The 25,732-nt window shown below is 36.5% G+C and overlaps 2 protein-coding genes across 3 annotated transcripts; one reads left to right on the top strand and one right to left on the bottom strand.

Moving 5' to 3' along the window:
• Positions 1-3,315: 3,315 nt before the first annotated feature.
• Positions 3,316-17,036, bottom strand: LOC111321818 (TBCC domain-containing protein 1). 2 transcript variants are annotated; one of them, XM_088743200.1, is made up of 20 exons: positions 16,989-17,027; positions 16,821-16,908; positions 15,802-15,863; positions 15,307-15,369; positions 14,791-14,888; positions 14,581-14,692; positions 14,260-14,317; positions 13,402-13,477; positions 13,000-13,093; positions 12,210-12,276; positions 11,974-12,097; positions 11,380-11,515; positions 10,537-10,585; positions 10,216-10,295; positions 8,442-8,564; positions 7,869-8,047; positions 7,625-7,725; positions 6,945-7,000; positions 4,299-4,392; positions 3,316-3,999 (listed from the first exon to the last, which is right to left on the bottom strand). In XM_088743200.1, exons 1-20 carry the CDS (start codon positions 17,021-17,023, stop codon positions 3,928-3,930), a joined length of 1,767 nt encoding a protein of 588 aa, XP_088599326.1. In that variant the 5' UTR covers positions 17,024-17,027; the 3' UTR covers positions 3,316-3,927. The 2 variants fall into 2 exon arrangements, 1 of the variants encoding a protein (XP_088599326.1); XR_015994659.1 differs by lacking the exon at positions 3,316-3,999 and having other exon boundaries at positions 4,310-4,392; positions 7,511-7,725; positions 16,989-17,036.
• A 53-nt stretch (positions 17,037-17,089) lies between these two features.
• Positions 17,090-24,306, top strand: LOC111321819 (coiled-coil domain-containing protein 42 homolog). Its single transcript, XM_022924791.2, has 12 exons — positions 17,090-17,249; positions 17,365-17,470; positions 18,008-18,112; positions 21,224-21,309; positions 21,776-21,890; positions 22,329-22,385; positions 22,688-22,762; positions 22,878-22,913; positions 23,315-23,367; positions 23,466-23,534; positions 23,636-23,720; positions 24,087-24,306. Exons 1-12 carry the CDS (start codon positions 17,194-17,196, stop codon positions 24,177-24,179), a joined length of 936 nt encoding a protein of 311 aa, XP_022780526.2. The 5' UTR covers positions 17,090-17,193; the 3' UTR covers positions 24,180-24,306.
• The last annotated feature ends 1,426 nt before the right edge of the window (positions 24,307-25,732 follow it).

Genomic DNA, 25,732 nt, shown 5'->3' with positions numbered 1-25,732 from the left:
GATACTAAGAAAGTCCAGAAGGGGATACGGCAACTTGTTAATCTCAAACCTAGATCTGGCTCTACACCCACTAAATAACTTGTTGAGGATACTGAAATAAATCATCCTAAGTCAATGGCTGATACTTTTAACAGTTTCTTTGCTAATATTGGAAATAATTTGACCAAGAATATTCCTAGTGTAAATAGATCCCCCCTTCAGTATCTCACAGCTCCATCCCAAGATAGTTTCTTTCCATTTCCTACAATAACAGTTGAAATTGAGAATGAAATTACTGGGCTCAATGCTAATAAGTCTACTGGGCCTCACAGTATACCAGTTGCTATCTTAAAAGCTACAAAACATGTTTTATCTGCACCACTAGAAATTATATTTAATGCCTCTTTTTCTACTGGAATTGTCCCAGATTTATTTAAAATAGCTAAAGTTACCCCTGTTTTCAAAAAGGGTGTGCAAACAAGTTTAACTAATTATCGTCCCATTTCTTTTCTCTCAATATTCAACAAACTCCTAGAAAAGTTAATGCATAAGACAATATTAGATTTTTTGGAGAAGAAAAAGTAATTTATTGCAAACAGTTTGGCTTCCGTGTGAAACACTCCACGGATCATGCTATCCTAAGCATCATTGACTTGATTCAATATGCAATTGATTGCCAGGAATTAGCTTTTGATACTGTAAATCATATCTTGATTGAAAAACTACATCATTATAGCATTCGTGGTGTAACCAAAGACTGGTTTACCTCTTATCTTACCAACAGATATCAATGTTTCCTTGGGTCAAGCTGAGTCTGAACTTCAACCTGTCCCTTGTGGTGTTCCTCAAGGCTCAGTTCTTGGCCCACTATTATTTATTATTTCTTGTATATTATATTAATGATTTTAGTAACTGCTCTGTAATTCTAGATTTTCATTTGTTTGCAGATGATGCCAACCTGTTTTATAAACACAAAAATCTTAAAGTCCTTGAATCCACAGTAAACAATGAACTGGTAAATATTCATGCTTGGTTGAGTGCTAACAAACTTTCACTTTTTTTTTTTTTTTTTTTTTTTTTTTTTAATACAGCATTGTTTATTACACTTACACTATAATTACTTTTTACACCATGTTTAAACTACATTAACTTACACTACTTACAATACATATATAACAATGCAGTTACACTAGTCAAATTTAATTACAGTTGATCTATTTACCACATTATTGTTTGCATGTTAATTGTCGAGTAACTACAGAAAAAATTTCCATTTGTTCCTGAACTCCTTCTCGTTATTACAAGTGACAGCAATATATTTTTCTAGATAAATTTTGTCGCGCACAAGTGAGACGAAATCATCGAAACGGCAATTTATGGTATTTAAAGCGTTAACATATAAAAAATATTTGCCTAGAATAATGAGATGGTTGAGGGCTAAACAGTAGGTGTGACAGCGAATAATTCCGAACATAATCTCCAGTTCTGACAGTGACAGTTTCATATTACTAGAGGTTGAGTACCACTCCTGGAATCTATTCCAAAAAGAACTTGCTTGCTTACAGTTTATAAACAAATGTCAGACGGTCTGGTGCTCAGATGGACAAAAGGGACAGGAGGGCGATGCAACTTTTTTCATTTTATGTAACAAGCTATTCGTTGGTAAAATTCGATGATTAATTTTGTATTGAAACATTGTCAATTTAATTTCTCTCGTGGCTTTAAATGGTAGGAGGTAGATTTTGTTCAAGTCACTTTTCTCGATGCCAGACATTAAAAGTTTTTTCTCAGAAGTTGGTGGCGGTAGATCTTCGAGGTTAAGCAGGATACTGTATATTGCTTTACATGAGAGTGAACAGGTTGAGGTAGGAGGCGTAACTGGGTCTTGGGAATTTTCTTGCAATAGTTTTTTCCAATTTTGTGGAATAGAAGAAAGAATGCTGTAATATTGCAAAAAGTTACATTTTACATTGAATTTATTGCGAAAAGAATTAAATGAAAGGAATTGACCCTCACAGGAGTCAAAAAGGTCCGAGATTTGTTTTATTCCAGCTTGATGCCAATGAGGAAAAAATACCGTTTTCTTATTCACAGTTAAAAATCGATTATTCCAGATTGGCTGCGAGAGAACCTCAGTTTTATTTTTAGGTGTGGTCATTGCAATGTCCTGCCAGTAAAAAATGATTTCTCTGTAGAAAGAAGGAAGATGGTTGTCTAGGTCAAGGAGATTATAATCATAGTTACATTTAAACAGTTCTGTACCGCCAACATCGGCTAGGAGGGATTTTGGTATGTACTGCCATGGAGCATCCGAGTTAGAGCATAACCGTTTTACCCAGTTTAACTTTAGTGCTTTATCAAAGAGAGAAAAATCCCTCATGACCAAGCCACCAGCTGTTTTTTGCTTGAAAAGGGTAGTCTCTTTTATTTTGGCGGGTTTGTGATTCCAAATAAAGTCGAACACGATCCTGTTTACTTCTTTACTGAAGTCTTTAGGGGTACACATGACGCTGCAGATAAAGACAAGTTTTGAAAGTGCCAATGTTTTAATTATATTTATCCTACCAACGATGGAGAGGTCTCTTTGGGACCACATGTTCAATGTTTTCTTTAAAGAATCTAATTTGTCCAAAAAATTTTTCTTTTCAGACATTTCTAGGTCATATGTAAAATGCACTCCAAGCGCGTAAACTGGCTCACCGCTCATTTGAAGATCAAGTATAGAATCTTTTCTGTGGCTTACAGAGCCAAGCCATAGCATTTCAGATTTTGTTTGATTTAGTTTTAGACCAGAGCACCTTTCGAAAAGTGATAATAAATCAAATAACTTTGACACTGATTGAACATCAGACAGAAGTACAGTTGTGTCGTCTGCATATTGCGAAAGTTTGACCTCTTTATGTTCATCTATTGTGATACCTTTTACTTCTTTTGAGCATCTAATACTTTGCGCGAGTAGCTCAATAGCAATAATGAATAATGTGCCGGAAAGTGGGCAACCTTGACGCACTCCGCGTTCTAGATGAAAATGTCTTGAGGCGTACCCTTTATTCAAAACACAACTAGAGATATCTGTATAGAACACTTTTATCCACTGTCGGAGATCAAGACCGAAATTAAACGTTTCGAGGCATTTATGAATAAAATTCCACTCAATCGAATCAAACGCTTTCTCGAAATCTAAAAATACGGCTACCCCTGGAATATTCTTCTCTTTTGTGAAATGCGTTCTCTTTGTTGTAACTTTTTCTGAGCAAGAGTGAGTACAAAAATAAAGATTGTTGTTGTTGTTGTTGTTGTGTCATTTTATCTTTACACTTCTTCAGAACCACAACAAACAGTTTGAATATTTTTATTTTATCTATCATCGGTTATGTAACATTCCTTATCACATTCATAATCAAAGGATCTCTTTTCTTCCACCAATATCCTTCTTTCAGTTACATAACGTTCAATTTCAAATCACACTTTCTGGTCAGTAAATGCCGACGCAGGTCCCAAATTTGTGGGCGACTAACGCGGACAATACCCGGAAACGACCTCACACAAACGGCGACTTCTTGAAAGGATTGATCCATATCTGGCTCCGATTTCTGTTATAAGTATGGTTTCCGAATGTCCGTCGTGGTAAGTTGTAGCATACAGATGCTTGAATATGTTTTGAGCTCTTTTTGGATTTCCCTTGTATAATGCCGTAGTCAGTCTTGATGCTGGTCATCATCATAAGTGGATTCCACTTCTCTGCTGCTAGATGAATGGAGTCATGGTTAAACCATTCAGTCCACCAAAGTTGTAGGGGAACCATAATATCCATCCCTCCGATATTCCTACCTACTCCCTTGGGCATGGTCTGGGTTAGGGTTTTACTGACTGAGGCAGTGTATTCTTCACTTCCTTGCCTAGAATATTGAAGACTTTTACCAACGAATTGCCTTCCTTCTTGATATTTCAAGACTTTCCTGAATGGGGCGGTACGAGACCATTCAATTGAGTGGAGTGTCCACTTTCTGCCAGCCATTCCTGCAGAAAAGGAAATTGTTGAACTGAAATCAATTTTGAAAATTCTCACAAATTCCAATGATAACGGAGTTACCTGATCCACTCCGAAAACTTTACTACGCATGAAAAAAGATATTGACACAGCTAACACTAAACAGATGAGGTGTGCGTGAAAATGTAAAAGTAAGGTTCAGTAAGCTGGTCAAAACCGATCCCAGTTTCCAGCATGAGGACACTGGCAGAATTACTACTCCCATCTCCCCTAAGATAGCTGCCAGTCTATCTCAAGTTTACTTCTACAGTGGTGAAGTAACCGTTACCTGGAATCTATCTTGTACATCTTTTTGCAGCTGTCGCCTCTGCGCTTTGGTGAGTGATGATGTTTTTACTAATTGATACCAGTTACCAATTGCTCTGCAAAACAAAAAGGCAAGAACGAAATAGTTAAAAATCACTTTCTGTTAAAATACCATTAGCCAACTAAGTGACGACAATTAGATGATAATCATAACGAAAACGGATACGTACAACAATAAGAAAAAAAACTATATAGAAAAATAAATTATAATTACGAGGTTAAAAGAAGGTAACTTCACGGCCCTTGGTTTAGGCGGATGAACCTAGTAGGGGACTACGTGTCCTATTGTTCTCTCGCCTGTACACTGTACGAATCTAAAAATACAAATACTAATACAATGCGCAAGCGCGGGAAAACGAGTAAGGACAGACAAGAGGGGCAATAGTCACCAGTCCCTACTAACACAAAATGCACGGATAAACCGACAACAACATTCAAACAAATGAGCAAAGGTCCAGTGACAAGTGTGAGGAAAAAAGTAGCCAGTGACAAATGCTGTGCGGACAAGTGACAAGCGGTGCGTGGACAAATGACAACAAGACATTATACTAAAGACATGATGACCATGACAAGGATGATAAAAATGTAGACAAAAATAAACAAAGAAGAAGTGACTTGGAATAACATTTGACGATAAAAACTTGCGACAAAACGTTGCTTGATAACATTGTAAAATTTAAAAACGATGAAAAGCTATAGAAAGCTAAAATAGATGACGTTTCGATGTTAAGGTGGCTTGTACTAGTTTCCTCACGTGGGAAACAGGTTACTCTTGCGTGACGCGCGCGAGAGAAACGTGCGAAAGAAGCGCGAGATCAAAAGATGAAAATTCAAAACAAAGATGGCGGCGCGTGGAATTTTTTCTACTTTTGTGAGAAGTTTACCTAAGAGCTTGTATTTGATGTGTTGAGCGGCCACTTTGAATGCAGGAGATAGAAACTAAGATAACGAAGACGATTTTCGCAGAAGTAAAGGTTGCTTCACTTCACATTTAAAAGAAATATTCAACCGATATGAAATCTTGTGACGGCGAAAATAGAAGAACTCAAGTGAAGGATAATCTACCTGAAGTGGAAGAAGACTTTGAAACTTCAAGGAAATAATATGATATAGCCAGAAGTCATGTGTAGGATTTTTAAGATGAGCTCGGGAGGCTGTCTTTGACGGCTGTTTAATGATTTTCTTAGCAGTAAACGTCTGTAATCATCAGATCGTAGGTGCTCGCACGAGCACACGCAATTGTCAGCAGTAGCTAAAACAGATCATGAGCAAATGTCGATCTTGTAGAATCCAGAATTTTAAATGCGCGAGAACGCGCGTGGAAATTGCCAAACTCACAAAAGCTATTGCATGAAAAGAAGTCCGGTGACCCCTTCTTTTTATTGTTCCAATATGATAATAACGTCGAAAGGAATCATCAGAAAAAAAACTAGAAAATTCTACGGAAGGAAATTTGCAATGTGTGAAAATTGCCCTTTAGTAGATTTTCTGAAATTCCGCTCCGTATAATTTTTTAAAAATCTTTGTGTATTTTCCTTTTCAAGTGCCAAAAGCAATCCTTGAAAAAAATCAGGGGGTCACCGGGTTAGTTTTCGAATTATTTAAGCCACAAGCTAAAAAATGCATCTGAATAAGCCTATGAAAGCGTTGCCATGGAAATTGCTAGTGACGAAATGACACTTTTGGATAACCAATGATTATGTAATTCAACCCTGTAAAAGTGTTCAACTGGCCTTAGTCAGTCTTTCTGTTGTATTCTTTCAAAGTTACAAACCATCAAAAAGATGAAAACCGGTACGAGCCACCTTAACATAACGTCATTATCAAGTCAAGGATGTATAAAAATAAGTTCTACAAATACTAAAAACGAACAATAAGAGAAAATAGTTTGCGGGTTAAACACAAAGTTTAGCACGTATGGAGTCCGTTTGCACGTTCAGATTAGGTTTGAATTTCTTAATATAAACTAAAGCATTTCAAACAATAAACAATCAAATTTGCTTGGACACTTTCTCAGAATCTTAAAATGACTATCATTCGCAATGCGTTGTTTATCATTTTGTATGTGATCTGTGCGATGCAGATTATGTTGGCTATATGGCCCGACACCTTTTTCAGTGTGTCACTGAACACAAAAATTCGGCAATTGGCAAGAATTTTCATGAAGCGCACGGTAGGAGGGATCGTTTGAATGATAGTCATTTTAAGATTCTGAGAAAGTGTCAAAGCAAATTTGATTGTTTAGTGTTTGAAATGCTTTATATTAAGAAATTCAAACCTAATCTGAACGTGCAAATGTACTCCATACGTGCTAAACTTTTTGTTTAACCCGCAAATTATTTTCTCTTATTGTTCGTTTTTAGTATTTATAGAACTTATTTTTATACATCCTTGACTTGATAATGACGTTATGTTAACATCGAGACGTCGTCGATTTTAGCTGTCTATAGCATTTTATCGTTTTTAAATTTTACAATGTTATCAAGCAACGTTTTGTCGCAAGTTTTTATGGTCAAAAATATACAAAGCCAAAAGAAAACAAGCTACAAGCGCAAAATAGACAAGCACTAAAAGCATATCGCTTATAATTTGGAACTTCTCTACTTACTTTTCTCTGTCTTTCAAAGCTTTCTCGAACTTTTTCGGAAGAGGAATCGGTGGTCCCTGAAATCAAACCACAAAGTTCAATTATGCATGTGATCAAACATGTAATCCAATCGCATCATTAACAAAAGCAGTACAAATCACCAGAAACAAAGCCTGGAAAGGTATAAGGAGATCCTCAGAAATTTCAGTTTTAAAGGTCTTACATAAACTTCTTTTGAGTTTTGATTGGTGATTTATAACATTTCAGTCCTTTATCCCTTACTGCCAGGCCAGGAAACGGAGGTAGGAAGAAGGAAAGTTAAAAGTATGGGAGTACTCTAAAAGCATTGAATCTGACTCTGATCTTCTTCACACTTTCAAGCTAAAGTCTGGGTTTATCAAATTTTGTACGACTCCCGAATGAAAGATGCGCTTTTTCAGATGCTGGTATAAATTTCCTTAGTATTTTCGTGATTTTAATTTTTAACATTTATTTTATAAGACGGTATTTATTCGAGTGAATGGCACAAAACAAAAGGAAACCCAATAGGTATACTGCTACATTAAGAGAAATCTTCAAATGATTACCAAAACAGTTCAGTTTGACAATGGCAACGGGGGATACTTTCTCTTTCTTCGAATTTGCTCGGTGTACATTGGTGTTGGTGCTGTTCTAAACTAAAAACATTCTGTGAGGCTTACATCTGTAGATCCTTTCATAGAGAACGGAATTGTGAACGTGAAAAAGTCTGCGGGTGATAGTTCACGATACACAGCTGATGTGCCCTCACCTCGATCAGATGCTGAAAAACCAAATAAATGTAACAAAACTATGGAAACCAGAAATTAAGTAGTAGGTCGGCTATAAGATAAATCAAAGTTTTCAATAACCGGGTACATTATATGACAACTTTTCACCGTAACCATACACCCAACATGTTCTTACCAAGTACAAGAGGATCATTCCACAAATTTGGCTCAATGGGAATCCCCCAAGGGCCACATAAGTGTTCCTCCAGGGTGGGGTAATAAGTGTGATATGGCGCCAAAACTAGCTTTTCATTTCCTGGAAGAATAACAGGTTTGGTCGGCGTGCAAAGATGAAAAGAACAGTCACTGCAACCACTAAGACGAAACAATAACAATAACAAAGTTAATTCAAGGTTTTGTACCCCTTCAAAGTATCCAAGTTTTCATTTTTTGTTTAATGAACATAAGCAGAGAAGAATGGCTCAAAAATGTGAAAAGAACCGCAAAGAAACAGGCATCCCACCTGTGGAGCAGAGGCAGTAATTCAACTTCTTAAATATTTGAAGACACATATATTAAAAAGACGCATGCTCACAGAAATGTCGTATACAAACCCCATAAAAACTAAGTAAACAGTGGTAACAATTTTTCCTTTGTGCAAGGGGGGGGGGGGATTTTATGAAGCATATGCAAACATATCTACATGTCTGGCTGGTCTATCAAGTTGATTAATGATGACCATTTTGGTTCTTGGTCACCTTCAACAAACCTGAATGAGATTCTTTCACAGACGACATAGAATGTACAATTGCAGCAACCAATGATATTAACAGCTGTGTTTGCCACCCCCAGAACAATTGTGGAGTTGTGACAGTTTTCTACAGTAACAGCCCTGAATAAGATAAGTAGTAACAGTTACATCATGTATTCTGACACACCTTACATGCTTGATTCTTAAAACAAACAAACAAAGCAACAAAACAATAATTCACCAAAACAATGATTATGCCCCCATTTTGCAGAAGGATGCACTCTGTTATTAACTGTAGAGAATAAAGGTTAAATGGCATCCTAGGGAGAGCAATTTACTGCACTCTTCTTTAACATGCAGACTCTGAGGTTAAAGTTCTGAGGCAAGCTTGCAATTTGGTTTCATGCTGTCCTTGATCATTACAGCAACATATATCTAAAGACAGAGACAATTGACTGAATTGTAAAACACTTTTCAAAGATTTATCTCCAACTCCACATTGTGCATGATATTGAAAACCACAGTAAGGCATTGCACAGGCAAATAGGCTCATTGCTTTATTTTGGAAAAGGAAACTTGAGGTGACAAAGTGCTTGACACCTTTAGAGTAAATTGGCCTTTGGAGGGTAAATTTATGAATTTTTATGAAAATTATTATGAATGGTTAATATTGCAATTAGTACTTAATTACTAACATGAAATTAATTTTGGAGACAATTAACAAGAACTAGGGCCCATAATGTATTTTAGGTAGATATCCACCAGAAAACTAAAAGACTTAAATCAATTTTTATTAAGCACGAAATAAAAATCACATGATGGAGTTTTAACTGCGTAAAAGTCAGTATCCAAGCTGATACTTTAAGCTTTGTAGCAAGAAAAAATGTTCATCTTACATAGTAGATGAAAGTTTTAATTCAAAACAACCAATTCTATTGAGGAAATTTGTTAGAGATTGTTAAAGTGCTACTGCGATGAAATTTTTGCATTCTATTTTCCCAATTTTCTGGTGTTAACTTCACATTTAGACCCTAAACTATAAGTCAGAATAAGCATAAGTTTCTCAAATTTGACAACGTTATTCCTTAAAAACAGTGCCGCAAAGACATTAAAAATTCTTCCACCATTGTTCAAATAACACACTGGAGAGCCCGCGAAAATAACTACAGCAGTTTTAGTTGTGACGTCATCGACTCACTTCGACAACGTCGCAAAGGCATGCCTTTACAAGAAATACACAAAAGAAAGCTGGGAAACAATTCTTTCGAATTCTATTCCTTCTTTCCTGCAGAATCAGAAAAACAACTCTCTCTCGGCATACCAAATTAGCCACGTTTGTTGAGTCATTAACGTCACTTCCATTCTCGACCTAGTTTCTTCTTCTTCGCGCGGAGTTCGAAGAATGGCGGCTGTTTAGATCACTAATCTACAGGGAAAATAATATTACTTCTCGATGGAGTTTTGCCTTAAGATTTGGCAAATTTGTTACTTAGGGTAAGTACTTTCAACCTCTGAGGAGAAAAGAAAAGGTGCATTTTTGGTCGCAGTAGCACTCTACCAATCACAGACATTTGAATACATTTGGTAAGGTCAAGTCAAGTATAGAGCCAATCATACAAATAACTGCAGTTTATCAAAATCAACTTTACACCTGAATAACCAAAATCAAGTACAGTTGCTAAGCAAAGGATACATAACTTTTTTGCAATTGCCACTTTAAAATTGAGGGAAGAATAGAAGAGGGGGGGAGACTTGTCTAGCACTGTAGCTGGTGGTAATTGCATTCACAAACCTCAGGGGGCATAGGATGTATATGTAGGAATAATGGCATCTGTGAATTTTCACTGTACTTCCTGAATATGAGTCATTGGCCTGATTAAAAAAAAAACAAACAATAAAGCTGTTTTCACAACACAACAACCTAATTTCATCATTCTAAAATCCTGTATTAAACAGACTCTAGTTTGCAGAGTTCATTCCTCAAAGCCTGAGAATATTGTCTGCTGTTTCAGACTAAATTAAAAATATCAAAAATTGGGTATTGAAATTATCTCGCTGTCAATTTTAAATGTTAAGTCAGTCAAAGAGATAATGCTGTTTCAAGAAAACATACCTTTGCAACAGTTTGTTTGCAAACTTGAGAAAGGATAAGAAATCTTTGCCTATCAAATGAAATATGAAGTAAAGGAAGCAAAAGTGGTCACAAATAAATATTTCTGGTTTCTTGATACATTTCTCACAATAACGATAAATCAGGTTTCTATATTTTAAGTGGTAAAACCAATCAGTCAGTGTTTCAAACAAAATTTTTTTAAAGTCACTTGATAATCATAGTGACAAATTGCCACATAACCACTAAACACAAGTTGCCAATTTGGTGACCTGCACTGCACATTATGACCACAAAAATTTTTTTCCAGTTGCCATCTAGAACAAAATAGTTGTAGTCTGGAGAGTTGCAATTGCAAAGCAGACTTACCCCTGTGAAATGTTCACTTTAAAATTTTACCACAAACATCCCACACAAACACCCCACTACAAATCTCATGAGCTCATTATCACAATTCTTAACTTAGACACTTGACATCCCATAAAAATCTTAATATAACAAAAACAAACCTATTAAACAATTTACATGTAAACCTCAATATCCTTTCTTTACCTTAAGTATACACAACTCTCAAACAATAAACAGCACACACAAACATTTGACACAAAAAATAAATCTAAGAAACCATCTGCAGAAGTCATGTAATCTAGTAAAACCAGATGCTGAATATTTCATGCTGCATTAATTCTTTGGAATGGTTGTTGATTGCACCAAATGTAACTTGGGCTTTGGGCTTTATTGAAACCTGATGCACTATCAAACCACATGATATTCTTATCAGACAACAAATGAACTTTACTACTGAATGTTCCATACTACAGTGCCACAAAATTGTATTTTACATACTCGGGTGGAGCATAGCCTATATTGCTCATGATGCGACTCCTATTTATGGACATTTCTTTGCCAGCAGTGCTGTGTTCTGATTCCTGATGCCGTAGAAGACTGTGATCATCAAAGGTGTCACTAAGGCTTAGAAAATCTACAACAACAGGAAACTGATCAAATACATGTGGTTCATACTTAAGATGAGTTTTAGAAGATCCATGAAAATTTGAAGGGGGAGGAGAGCAGAGAAGGTGAATTGTTGGTGGGGGGAGGGGTAACAAATGCATTAAACTATTCTGCAAAGAGCACAGAATGCATGCTGCATATATAGCTTGAGGAACAATGATGATCTTGTTATTATATAATTCTTTTTTTTCAAAACAAAGCAGAAATTTCTGAACACAGTAGTAAATCTCATCCCTCACTTCTGGCATGCAAAATGATCAATGAGGCCTTTCCGAGTTTCACAAGTCCTTCCTCCATAAAAATGTGATTCTGAGGACAGAGGCTTAAGGCATTCAGAAAGTGAGTGGTCCTGATAGAACAAACAACAAAAATTGATGATCACCTGCTACCACATCAAACACTGACTTTGTGATATTTGTTTCTTACTTTGTACTTGTAATTCATGTTGTTTAAATCCCTGAGCAAGGATGGCAGACACTCCAAATGGATTTACTTGAAGACTGGACCTCAACCAAGATTGAAGTTGGCGGAAAGAGAATTTTCTGGAGATCTGTAAGTATTTGGACCCAAATTAGTTGCCAAATCCTTAAATTTCACAACCATTAACAGAATAACTTCAGTCTACAAATAATTTTTATTTCAATTCTAGTGACAAGTATTACCTTTGAATAACCACATTTGGGTCTTTCTGGCTGAAGTCGAGCTAATTCATGTAGTGGCTGAATATTTCTAAACAAAAATTTGATGTGACAAATAAATAAAACCCAAACATTAAGTACATTGACATGTCAACCAAGTTTTGGAGCCAGGGTCCCTTCCCTTGAAAATCCCAATGACTCTTCCCACCCAAAAGGCTGATTTTGTGTACCAGCTTTTCATTCGCACTATAGACATGGACCTAATGTCAGGAAAGAAACCAAATGGGACTGGTTTTTGACTCACACCATTATTCCCCAGATCTAGACTCAAAATAAGGGCTCTGGGCCTGTAACAAGACAGGGTTTGCTGGGAAAGGGCCCCAGGTGTTTTGCACAGAAATGTTGACCCTAGGTGATTAGGGACAGGACATGTTTTCCTAAATAAGGCCTACTACTACTTAACAGTTCTACTTATAGTTAGTTCCTATCCAGGAGAGGGAAATCAGAAGTAAAGCAGAAAACTGAATTAGACACTATCTGAGAACAACACTGGTCTATAGGTTAGCATATAAGACTTCATATTGAGTTATTGTGTTTCATATTGAGTTTCTGTGTTTTCATAAACAAAATAAGAAAACTGTATCTAGACGAGATTGTAATTAATAACAGCAATTGCTGTAATCTTTGTAGTCAATAGGAATAAAGGTCTTACTTACTTACTTGGTTAAAACCAATAAGCTTGTTTCAGGTAATCAGTGTGTCACAAATAAATACGAGAATCGATGAAATCTATAAATTATGGTAGTATACACACTTCCTATCAATGGATCCTGTGATGAGAAACCCAAGAGCATCAAGAGCTTCAACAGTAAGACAGGCTTCATTACCACTGCCAATTCCACTGGACTCTGAAAGTAATGACATCATGCAAACTTACATGTATTACCTCGAGTGCGTAATTTTGCGTGAGTGTATGTCAGAATACATTCCCTAAACCCTTTGACCACCAAGAGTGACTAACATCTAGTTTCTCCCAACAATATCACGTCTTAATCATGCATTAAGGTCACAAGAATAAAGGAAATGATCCTCGCCTGAAGAAGCTCTTGACTGTTAAAAAAATTATTTTTGTCAGCATCTTAGGCAATGTACAGAGAACAGTGTGAAGAATATGCATACTGATGTAAGGGTGTAAAGGGTTTAAGTAGTTTCATACCTGGTTCCATTAAAAGTTCCAAAATGTCATTCAAATGATGTAGCACAAACATCATGTGATCATGCTCATCAAGGCTCTGAAAAGTTGAAAATCCGGAGGACAGAACAATATCATTAAACTAATGATTTATGTTTCAATTACTTAATTCAACTTTAGGGCAACAATTTATTGTAATGATTGTAGTTTGAGTTTTACTCTGAGATGAAAAATGTTGAACATATTGTAACTTGATTCTCAGTTTCCTTTGTGTCCTAACACTAATTATTCATAATCAGGGTTACAATCGAAGAAAAATCTTTACCAGAAATAAAAAATCAATCACATCTTAAAAGTAAACTCATGATAATTTTCATCATTATCATTTATACCTCTACTCACTAATTTGTATTGTTATGATTTTTATCAATATCATTACTATTATTATTCATGTGGCTAAATGTAATTTAGGCAAAGTTAAGTTTCAAGCCAATCCAGTCAGCGGTCTTCTCCCCAAGCGTACGTGATCTGTAGGGCAACCACAGGGGCCTTTGCTTATCTTGCGACTTACCGGGCATCTCATGCTGGCATTTCGAGATGATCTTTGCAGATCTATTGCTTATAGTGAATCTTTGCGGATTCTGGCTCCCAGCCCGTCCCCCCCTTTCTGTGCATTGGTAAGTATGAGGTAAGGTGAGTATTTTCCACTGAATTCTTTCAGTGTGACAGTGCCAGTTGGCAGCTGCATGCAAGGGTGGTTCCCGCTTGTGGGGTTGCCATGGGTACCTCTATGCTATGCCTGAAGCATTCAGGCTCCCGTCCGACCTTTAAGGCACCAGTTCCCAAGCTCATCTATTGGCAATGAGTTTAATGTCATCTTACCTTAACTGCAATGGATCCTTTATTTTCCAAATCTGGTGATCGTGAACGTGTTGGCCATCTTTTTAATATTAAGGACAAGCTTACGGTGTAAGTACTGCATTCACAACCAAAGAAATGTCACTCAGATTAACACTTTTATCTGTAAAGCTTGTTATTCAGACAAGTTTATATTTCAAAGGCTTGATTGCTTGATAAATATCATCCAACACAACTGCGACAAAATCTAATGTTCAAAACTTCACATAATTAAAGTAAGAACTACATTTTAATCAAATTAATTGAAAATGAAAAGATTGTTAACAAATTAAGTATAAAGGATACTCTTCTCCTCCCAGGACCAGAGAAGCCTTAAAAGATATCTTGTGAATTTGTTGAATGTAAAGAAATAGAATGAACTGCAATGTTCTCACAGAGCCTTGAGATCTCAGATGATCTACAAAAGGCAAAGTCCTCAATCAGATCTTGGGATTTAAAAGTTTAATATGACTTTAATCCGCATTTAGCAAAGTATCACAGTCCAAGTTTTCTGACCTACTTCCTCCACACTTTTGCATTGAGCAAATATTTCATTCCATCTTGAATGTTCTTTAAAACTTGAGCCACTTAGCATGTCAAAGGTTTCAAAGTACCTAGAGAAAAGCATACTCTGTATTTTCATTTATAAACATATTCACATGTACTCACTACAGCACAAAACATAAAATTACTTATTGACAAGATTGCAACACTTTGACAAGTCTGGATATATAATGCACTTCCAGTAGATGAGGGAAAAAAATTTTAAAAGCATACGAATCTTCAATCTTTAAAATGTTTTTACATGCATACTGTTCAAAACATGGAACTGGATTAATAATTTTTGCCAGTCTATGACAACTCCTGCTAGATATGCTAACCATGTCTATTTGCAATTACTTGGTTCATTATTTTTCTGAGCTGCTTCTCTTTATTGAATTTTTGTTATTCCCTTTTTGAGAAACTTATGCGCATTATCTTTTTCATTTACTAGACATGCATTTAATTTTAATGAACATAATATCAACTCACAGCCAAGCCAGATCTTCAGACATTTGTAACTTGTTGCAGGCCACATGCTTCCACAGTGGGTAGCTAAATGACAAAAAAGACACTTTTGTAAGAAAAAATTAACCTTTAGGGGAAAATTACGATTGAAAAATATTATATGTTGTTTAATCAATGGCACCCATAAAGTCAATGAATTGGTCATAAAAATAATACTAAAAAATATGTTCTTGCTACTTGAATGTCAACACACATCTACCTTTCACAAAAATTTTCAGTTGCCCAATCGGGCAACTAGGACTTAGTTGCCCCAATGAACTTAGTTGCCCCAATGAAATTTTTAGTTGCCCCTGGCAGGCGGGCAGCCGTTAATGTCGAGCCCTGTATAATCCACATTAAGCAAAGTAACACAGTCCATGAAGGGCTAACACTCAAAACATCAGCTTTTGTAATCGTTAAGGTGGCCAATTTACCACTTCAACTTTGTTGATATATCCAAGTTATTATATACACATCTACCTTAGCTGAGGATATCCTGCTTCTCCTTTGTTTCTTGCATAAATGGACAACTTGTACAAGTTCTAGAAAGGTAAAATAACAATAAAATAATGAAATTTTTTGGATTGCCTTACCAAATCTCAGTATTGAGTTATTGATAACATTTATGAGATCAGCTGTTAGCTGAACAGAGAAACATGACTATGTTCTATCAAGTTCTTGAACTGCTACAAAAAAATGATAGCCTCTCTATTTTCCTAACTCTTATTGTTGTGTAACAGCATTTTTGAAATCATGAAACCCTAAAATTAGGCCAATAGTAAAAATAAAAATTGGAAGTCTAGGACTGCATGTGCTACAGATATGGCAATACTGGAGAGCCATTGCATGACTTTGGAGAACATGTAATAAAGGCAGGTGTTCTTGGCTTTGTGAACTGGTTACTTTCTTACCCTCAAAACAGTAACAAAATGGCTAAGGAGGAAGAGCCAGGAGAGTGAAGCCACAATAATAGGAAGATAGAAAATGAAATTTTTGACATTTCGTCACGAAAAGTAGTGGCTGGAGAATGAATTCGGGAATCTCAAAGGCCTGAAGTTTACCCTCAACTTTGAGTTAATAATGTACTGACTTAAGACATTGACAAAAAATCCTGGCGCTGTGATATCTTCTATTTTTCTAAAGGACGATGTAGCACATCGTGTGTAGGTCATTTCTAGTCAATCATTTCACCTTCATAAATGACGCTGAAGATTCTAGAGGCGAGTTCGTTTTTGACACCCTGATTCCCCGCAAACCGATCATGAGCGACAGCAGTAGGGCGATTTTGAACCAAAATGTAGCCTAGCAGAGTATGCAAGAATCATAAGCAAATGTAACATTTGCACTGTACACAAAAGCAATGGAGGTGAAGGCTTAAGATACATCATTACCCTTCAAGAGTCATAGATCGATGACTCTAAAAAGATAAAAACAGATCATTCGCTCCTGCAACTAAAATGACACTAAATACCTGCACTGACATGCAGGTTTCAACTTACGTGCAAAGTCAGTTTTGGAGGCAATGGCGCATGAATTGCTCCGAAATCGAAGGCGTCCGGCTTCACCCAGAGAATGACAGATGACATACTGAAATCAAAAATCGGTTTCAAGTAAAAATTTCCATCAAATATGGGTCATGAGAGAATCTGAAGGGATTTCCTCTACACCTCTTGATATAAAAACATAGCAGTTCTGCCGCCATTTTCACACGAACCCATTGACCTCTGGGATAGTTTCAAGACCTGTTACCCGTGATACCAAGCGATTAAGGAAGCGTTTCCTTGACAGCGCAATCCGCCATCTTGGTTGGGAAGAGACCTTCCACGAAACGTAGTAACTGAATATTTGGAGTTGATATAGAAACGTTCAAAAATGACTGTCAACTTAGAGGAATATTTTAGAACTACATTTGAGGATAAAATCCTCGTGTAAGTGGAAAACTCATGATATATCAATCTTTGCAATGTAATGCACTGTTTGGATTGCAAGCAGGCAACAAGCAAAGTTTTCTCGTCTTATTTAGTGTCATGCTTCCTTCATTAGCAAAATGCCAGAACGCGAGGACGACCACCTCACTCCTGCCACAAGACTTCTTGAAAAGAGAAGAGAAATGTCGGAGGTTGAGCAAGCACTTGCTGCACAAAAAGAGGTCGGTGATGGTCGCTGATGTCAAATGATTTAAGCTTACTGCGTTAAACATAAAACAACACTGCTACAAGATTATTATCCCGACAAATAGAGGATTCAAATAGCTTGAACGAAGGGTAATTGATGATCGGGTACAGGATGTATAGATTAAAATAACATGATCAAAAACAACAATGATCATTAATCATTGAAAATCAATTAGATAGCACCAATTTTCATCGATTTTCTACTTGAAATTGAATATGGCACAAAATTTATACTGCAAGCTTAAACGGGTGACTGATGCTCAATCCCTCTGGAGTCTGTGGGAATGTGTGTCCAACACCTCTAAAAAATAGAGAACTACTTGAAAAAGCTAATGTGTATTCAAAGCCCAACTAAATATTCTCAGAAATAAGGGCCGGGAAATTCTTTTCTATTCTTTCTTTGTAACGCAGGTTATACCTACAGTCCACCGGTAGGTTAAGTACTGAAGTTTTCTTATTATTAATTGCGTACTTTATTTTGCTTTAATTTCCTTTTTGTTCCAATTCATTAGGAGTTTCAAATGAAAATGGAAAGCCTTCAACAAAGAAGAGAGGAGCTTGATAGAAAAGAATATCAGCTAAAAGAATCATTGCTGAAGTTTGACAAGTTTTTAAAGGTATATTGATAAATGCAGACAATGTATAGACAAAAGGCATCCTCGGAGACCCAGGGGCTGAGTCGATTTCAAGTTAGGGCATGAAGAGCCCCTGGGGACATTGTCTTACAAGACTAGTTCCAAACGGTCACAGTCGTTCTGCCATCTGATTGGTGCCAGAAAATCTTTGTGTTTTTCTGCCCAATCAGAGTGAAGTGTGCTTTAGAGTCCTTTCGTGTGTTTTAACACGGACATATACTAGTAGCTCAGTTGCTCGCTATTTTTGTCTGGACCTTGCGACGGAGATTTGCTTGAGGTGAAAAGTTCAATCTCAGCACACAATGTAAGAGAAGTCGATCAGATTGTCCGCGAAAATCTTACCGGAAATTATGCTGAATACTTTCGCAGGTATCACTAGAGAACGTGTTTTAAAGTTTGCGAGGTTTGTATAAAACACGATGGTTGCAGTCATTGATATGTCGCTTTAAATGTTAAAGGAGATTTAAGCTTAAATCTTTCTAGATTTTTTGCATAATTTGCTGTGACTGAAACTTTGCCAATCCCATGAAGTTATTTCGTCCCACGGGCCACACAGGTATGTCGAGCAACTGGCGCATTTGCCTACGTAGCTTTCTGCTTTCTGTGCGCGCCAAAATCTAATCTTAGTAGTAAAGACCAAGGTTGCAGAGAACGTTGAGTTCGTGGACAACCTCCAGCAAGTGCTAAGAGAAAGCTTAGCTGTGTTTCCGGTTAGCTGATTAAAATCTGAACAAAAACTTATTAACGAGAACATCGCGGGAAGGAGAGATGTTTTCGGGCAGTTACCGAAGGGCTTTGGAAAGAGTTTATTCTTTCAACTGCTGCCTAGAGTGTTGAAATTCTTGAGCTAGGAAGGCCACGGATTCTCTTCTTGTCCCTTGGTCATTGTGATTTCACCTCTTCTGTCGATTGTTTAAGACCAAGTTAAGTTTGTTTAAGACCTTTGATCTTTGACCTTTTGATCGTTTAAGACCTTTGTTAAGATTGTTTAAGACCTTTGATCATTGGGAATCGATCCGATGCTGATTTCAATGGGAAAAACAAAACCAAAGACCAACTTAGTAGAACAGGATCATCTACCCACATCTAATAAGCAAAAGTTTCCACGCTCAGCTTTTCTTTTTTTTCAAGCGAAGATGAGATTACATTTTGGCACTCACGGAAAGTTGCGCAAGAACCAGTTGCTCGACATACCTGCGTGGCCCATGCGACGAAATAACTTCCCGGGATTGGCAAAGTTTCAGTCACAGCAAATTATGCAAAAAATCTAGAAAGATTTAAGCTTAAATCTCCTCTAACGTTTAAAGCGACATATCAATGACTGCAACCATCGTGTTGTGTACAAACCTCGCAAACTTTAAAACACGTTCTCTAGTGATACCTGCGAAAGTATTCTGTACAATTTCCGGTAAGATTTTCGCGGACATGATCGATTTCTCTTACATTGTGCCCTGAGACTGAAACTTTTCACCTCAAGCAAATCTCCGTCGCACAGTCCAAACAAACATAGCAAGCAACTGAGCTACTAGTATATGTCCGTGTTAGAACACACGAAAGGACTCTAAAGCACACTTCACTCTGATTGGGCAGAAAAACACAAAGATTTTCAGGCACCAATCAGATGGCAGAACGACTGCGACGGTTTGGAACTAGTCTTGTAAGACAATGTCCCCAGGGGCTCTTCATGCCCTAACTTGAAATCGACTCAGCCCCTGGGTCTCCAAGGATGGACAAAAGGTGGCATTGTTTTATTTTTTAAAAAGATGTTTGGATTCAGTTATATGCAAAGGCAAGGAAACAATATTTGTCTATACATATATGTGTATAGATGGTTGCTGTTCTGCTAGTAAGCAGTTTTAACAAATAGTACCTCAGAGAATGATCTTGGGACCCATCTTCTTCCTTTTATTTGGAAACAACATGCCTTTTAATTAATAATTGTGACTTAACACCACATCTTTATGCTGATGACACAATTTTATCAAAGAGCTCTTGTTAACAAAATGTTCCTCATCTGATGTAAGATCTCAGTCAAGATCTCAAACATTTAAAAGAGTGGTCAACACGAAACATTATCCATGTGGAAATATTTGCAGAATCATGTCATCTCCATCCCAATAAATGTCAGTTAGCAATGTGAATGGAAGTGTTACTGAATATGCCACTGATTTCAAACTTCTTGGTGTTGTAATATATCAGGACCTCACACTGAATTGCAGGGTTGAGGAATTATTTAAAAAGTTGGCCAAACATATTTCCAACCTGTTCAAGGCCTGCTCAAGGGCAACATCATTTGGACTTCATGCAGTAAAAAAAATTAACAATAAACTTCTGTGCCTTCAAAAACCAGCATCTAGAATTTATCCTCAAAGCTGAAAGAACAGTATCATCAGTTAGTCTGCACAACATTTTAAAGTGCATTGATATGTATGTGATTCTACACGAAAGGCAGTCCCTTTTATGTAGTATCACATATAAATCCATGCATTCTAATTTTTAGTAAGCCAAGTGAAAATACCCCTCAATACATTATGAACTTACTTACATGTATCAGAAACTCTGACAGACATGAAGATTTACTCACATTAGTAATCTTAATTTAATTTGCCCTTAATATAAATTAAAGTACTGAATATGGTCAGATGATTTCTGTAAGAGCAATCAAAGAATTGAACTTGCATTTGTCATAAATGTGGACCTCAAATGGAGTTGTACTGCTAAAAATTAAAATCATACATTTTTTAAATCAGTTTTTAACGATAAAATTCTTATGCAGTCATTTGTGTAGTTTCAGTAATTTTTGTATCATTTTAAATCATCACATTTTATTATAAATATTTTTATAATTTCTGTCCATTTATTTTGAGTCATGACAGAGCATAATTAATATTACCCTCATTAAATTAAGTTTACTTACTTGTTAAAGAAAATCATGAATGTGCAAGAAATTGTTTAGAACCAAAGAGTTACATTTTAGAGACAAAGCTGTTTGTATTTCAACCTTTTTGGATTGCTTCAGAGAAGGAAAACAGCATTTACTGTCATATATAGAAACTTATTTACTAAATGATTGACATGTATGTCAAAATTCAGGAAAATGATTCTAAGAGGGCAAGAGCGCTTAAAAAAGCGGCCGAAGAAAGAGAGATGAGAAGAGCAAAAGACAGGGAAATTGCCAGGTGCGATACTTAAAGTAAGGGTGACTCTAAAGGCTGTAAGACACTGGGCCAAACATACTGGTATTTAACATTTTTGAATGGCATACATGATTAAACATGAATAAACATGATTAAACATGATTAAATATTAGTACATGTGAGTGTAATCAACCATATCCCTCTTCATCATGAATTTGTACAGAAGTGTGAGAGTAAATTGGTTGTGCTTCAAAAAGTGTACAAGTGATCATGAATAGAGACTTGTTTGAGAAATCAAACTTTTCTTGCTACTGCATGGAAGCATTTCAGTCAAGGCAATATAAATTGCAGAATGTACAATTTTTTTGTTAATCATTCCCAATTATCTAAACATGCAAGCACAAAAGAAATGAGACTACTAGTCCCTTCCTAAAGTTACAGACTCCCTATGTACATGTGTTATGTATAAACAGCTATGTAACTGGATAAAAATGAATGCATCTTTTAGGTTAAAAGAGGAAACAGCTACTTTAATGAAAGAAAGGGATCATATACAATACAAGTTGGAGAGAAATGTCATTTATCAGCAATACCTGGAAAAGGTTTTGGAATCTGCAGAGGAGGTATTTTGACCAGCTATATATTATTAATTTTGCCTTGTTTTAGCTTTCTGTAAATAGCTGTTTAAGATAATTTGCTCATTTCTGCTGGATTTGTAGGGTATCCTTGACCACAAGCCACTAAGATTGTGATTGTCTTTCTTTACTTTGGTTTTTTGAGTCAATCAATTGCTGAGGAGGAAACTTAGGTTACTTGGCAAGAGAAACAACAATTCTTCATTCTAAACCATTGGCTTTGTCCTCTTTACTGATTTCTAATCCTGAAGATATTTTCAAATGAGTTGATTAGGTTTTATTTTTAAAAGGCTTGTATGGGCTGTATACAGACCTTTACTCAATTCTGAGGTGACTGTCTTCCAAACATAACTAATCCATAATTTTTATTTTAAACTAGCAGCTTACATCAGCTCAGCTGCTGATTTGAGTTTTCCTTACTTTCAGTTTCAGGAGATTCGGGAAGTTATTGCCAGGTACGATACGCTAACAGCGACCCATCAGGTAATTTTAAGACATTCATTTTACCACTGATCATTGATAACTTACATATATTCAATTGTCTAAAAGGTATGGAGCCATAAATTATTGGCTCAAGGGAAAAGCAGCCACATGTGGTTGGTTAGTAAAACATACTGGAAATTAAAATAATTTCTCAAATTCAGTTGAGATTTTAAGACATTAGCTAGATCAATGTCAGATATACAGGATTGATGAAGTAAAGGCCTTGATAATGATAAGAACCTCTTGCTTCTCCTTCAGAGAAGAATTCTCACTTTTAGCTGTACTTTATTTTTTGTCCTAAGGATCTTTTGGAAAGAGAAACAAAAAACCAGGAAAAGTATGAGAAAGAAAAAGGAAGACTGGTAAAATTTACAGAGGTAAATGTACCTTATGTCTCATTTTTTGTCAAGTTGTATTTTGAAGTTTTCTTTTTTCCTGTCCACTGTAGTTAATGGTCAAGACCTAACCAATTGAAAATGTTTTAATTGACAGGAAAAGAACAATGAGATATTAAACTACAACAACCTGGTAGGCAGTAAATTCTGGTTGCTATAATAGTTTATTATGTGTTTAGACACATGGCAACTTTGCACAATAACTTCCAGTTACAGAGTGTAGCAATCTAGCAGCTGAAGAGAAAGTTTACATTTCTGGTAGTCAGACCATTAACCAAGTTGTTTGGTTAACCAACGCAATCAAAATCCATTACACAGAGCCTTTGAATAGCTATTGGTCCTTTCATGGGTGATAGTCCTTGTGGCTTCAAAAGGGTCATGCAGGAAGCTTGAATCCACATTTGTCAACCTTAACTGCAGCTTTATATCCATAGGTTCTGTTAGCCAAGAGTTAATGCTACTTTGTCAATTCCACTATGGAGAACTTAACTACAATTAACACAGCTTTTCTTTCAATTTTCTATCAAATAACAGCTTGCACATTTACAGACGCAACTTGAGAGAGCCCAGAGTGTTGCAGTCAAATGGTGACTTTACTCATTTTTTCATGGATTTACTGTATTTACTTATCTTATTTCCCTAAATAAAGGTTGAGGTTTTGTAACTCTGCTAACTTGTCTTTTAGGGAATCTCAGTGGACACACATACAAAATACAGCAGCCAAGAAAACTCTGCTCTTAGGACGTATAAAAATGTATGTAGTGAATGCAGAATTTGTCGCGGAATTCATCTGTAATAGTCACAATCCAGAAGTAGTAATTCATAACTGTTTTGCTTGTTTTTCTTTCATCCCAGGGCAACCCACAACTTGTTCATGTTAGTGAACAGACACCTAAAACAGAATACCGTCATAGAGCATACTGAAAAACAACTAGAAAAGGTAATGTCATTAAAGCGTTTAAATCAGGAGGAAAACAGGAATGATTACTTGATTACACTATAAAATCACAGGAAAGGGGTGATGATGGGCAACATTAAAGAAGATTGACACACCGAGAAAGATTAAGCTTATTTTTCGAAGACGGATGAACTTTGAATGGCTAGGTAAAAAAACAGAGAACTCTTTTTTTAAGAACCAAGGTACTCTTACCAGGTCGAATGCGAGCCCTTCCTTCTACTCGGGATTTACTATTATCAAGAAGTTGAGAAATGTTCACTAACATTTCTCAACTTGTTGATGAAAAGTGATTTCTAAACCTTTCGATAGTAATCTGATCAGTTTATGACGCATCTTCCTTGTTATTAGATCCAAGTATTTATTCAAGACCTGACTCAAATCACCAGTGAAATCAAACGGGCAGAGACAGCTCCAACTAATGCCACGTCCGCCATGAGTTAAAAGATGGAACTATTTGATTAGAGGGAGAATTGAAGATGTAAAGGATGTATGAAGGACTGATTGATGCTTATCTCTCAGTGTGTATATAACTGTATAAATTGGAATAAATTCACTGCTCAGAGGCCTATCAATGTCTATTTTAAATCCTAATTTAATTTTCCGAATTACCTCTGACTCGCACAACCATACTCATAAACTCCTCTTATTAACCTTTTTTCATTTCCTCTCCTTTAAAATTTTTGTAAAACCTTTAAGTTGGTCAGTCACTTTCCTTTAAAACTGACAAGTCATTGGTTTTTTCCTGCTCTTTTACAATAAAGTAAAAATATTAACCTCTTACTAACCGAGCAGGAAGGCCGCACCGAGAAATATTGGCCTGTGGTCGTGCGCTCGGTCCTTACAAAAACGAACGGGGGTCAATATTGCCCAAAACGGCTCGAGCAAGCGCGGTTAGTAAGTAGTTTGATATGGCCCTCGGACCAAACTTGTTTAGGTGAATTTGCTGGCTTTAGCGAACCAAAACACACGACCTATGGCCATTTCTGTGTGAACGGTCCGTATGGCAAACTACCGATCAAGTAAGCAATCAGAACGCTTGAATTGCATTTACAGCAGATTTTTATTCAAAATTTGGTGGTTTTACGTGGTTAGTGTGACCTGAGCCGACTTATCAGATTAGAGACGGTGCACACGCCTTGTTGTAGGAAGCGTAGTAGATTTGAAATCGTGGTTGGGTTCTTCATTGGCTTTTAATCCTTTCGTCTTTGTAATCTTTCGCACAAATGAGGGTGGATATCCGTAAGAAACAAGAACTGATGATAGATATTTCTTCCCTTGAGATGATGGTGGTTTTGTTAGGAGGTGTTTGGTCTACTCAACAATACCCCGTTTAACTAACTGAGGGTGGCGTCATATGCTAAGTATTGGTCAGTGGGTAAATGCCTGTGTGTTTCACTGAATTAAATCTTCCTTTATGATTAAATCACCATTCTTAAAATTGACCATCTTCATTTACATCATCATTGCGCATAGGCATCAATTATCGGCATTGCTATCTATCCTCTCGGTATGCAGGAGGTTTGTCACCATGGGGAGGAGCACCGCTACGAGTAGTTGGAAGGTCGCACTTTTCACTCCTGTTGGGAGTACACGGAGTTTCTTTTTCTCCATCACTGTCAGTAGATGCTTAGTTTCGAAAATGTAAATACTTTTGACTACTGTTGGGAGTACACGGAGTTTCTTTTTCTCCATCACTGTCAGTAGATGCTTAGTTTCGAAAATGTAAATACTTTTGACTACTGTTGGGAGTACACGGAGTTTCTTTTTCTCCATCACTGTCAGTAGATGCTTAGTTTCGAAAATGTAAATACTTTTGACTACTGTTGGGAGTACACGGAGTTTCTTTTTCTCCATCACTGTCAGTAGATGCTTAGTTTCGAAAATGTAAATACTTTTGACTCCTGTTGGGAGTACACGGAGTTTCTTTTTCTCCATCACTGTCAGTAGATGCTTAGTTTCGAAAATGTAAATACTTTTGACTCCTCTTGGGAGTA

The sequence above is a fragment of the Stylophora pistillata genome, chromosome 13, assembly GCF_964205215.1.
Source record: "Stylophora pistillata chromosome 13, jaStyPist1.2, whole genome shotgun sequence".
In the NCBI taxonomy this organism is placed as follows: Eukaryota; Metazoa; Cnidaria; class Anthozoa; order Scleractinia; family Pocilloporidae; genus Stylophora; species Stylophora pistillata.
The sequence above is the reverse complement of the archived record's forward strand: the minus strand, read 5'-3'. Positions and strand labels throughout refer to the sequence as shown.

Bases quoted from the DNA above. Each gene is read 5' to 3' on its own strand.
- LOC111321818 (XM_088743200.1), bottom strand. From the start codon at position 17,023: ATGGCGGCAGAACTGCTATGTTTTTATATCAAGAG. The intron at 14,693-14,790 runs GTCAGAAAACTT...TGCCTTTTGTAG, and splicing joins CAAAAGTGTGGAGGAAGTAG to ATCATCTGAGATCTCAAGGC. The intron at 4,393-6,944 runs GTAAGTAGAGAA...TTTGTTTTGCAG, and splicing joins GCTTTGAAAGACAGAGAAAA to AGCAATTGGTAACTGGTATC.
- LOC111321819 (XM_022924791.2), top strand. From the start codon at position 17,194: ATGACTGTCAACTTAGAGGAATATTTTAGAACTACATTTGAGGATAAA. The intron at 18,113-21,223 runs GTATATTGATAA...GTCAAAATTCAG, and splicing joins AGTTTGACAAGTTTTTAAAG to GAAAATGATTCTAAGAGGGC. The intron at 22,914-23,314 runs GTAGGCAGTAAA...ATCAAATAACAG, and splicing joins TATTAAACTACAACAACCTG to CTTGCACATTTACAGACGCA.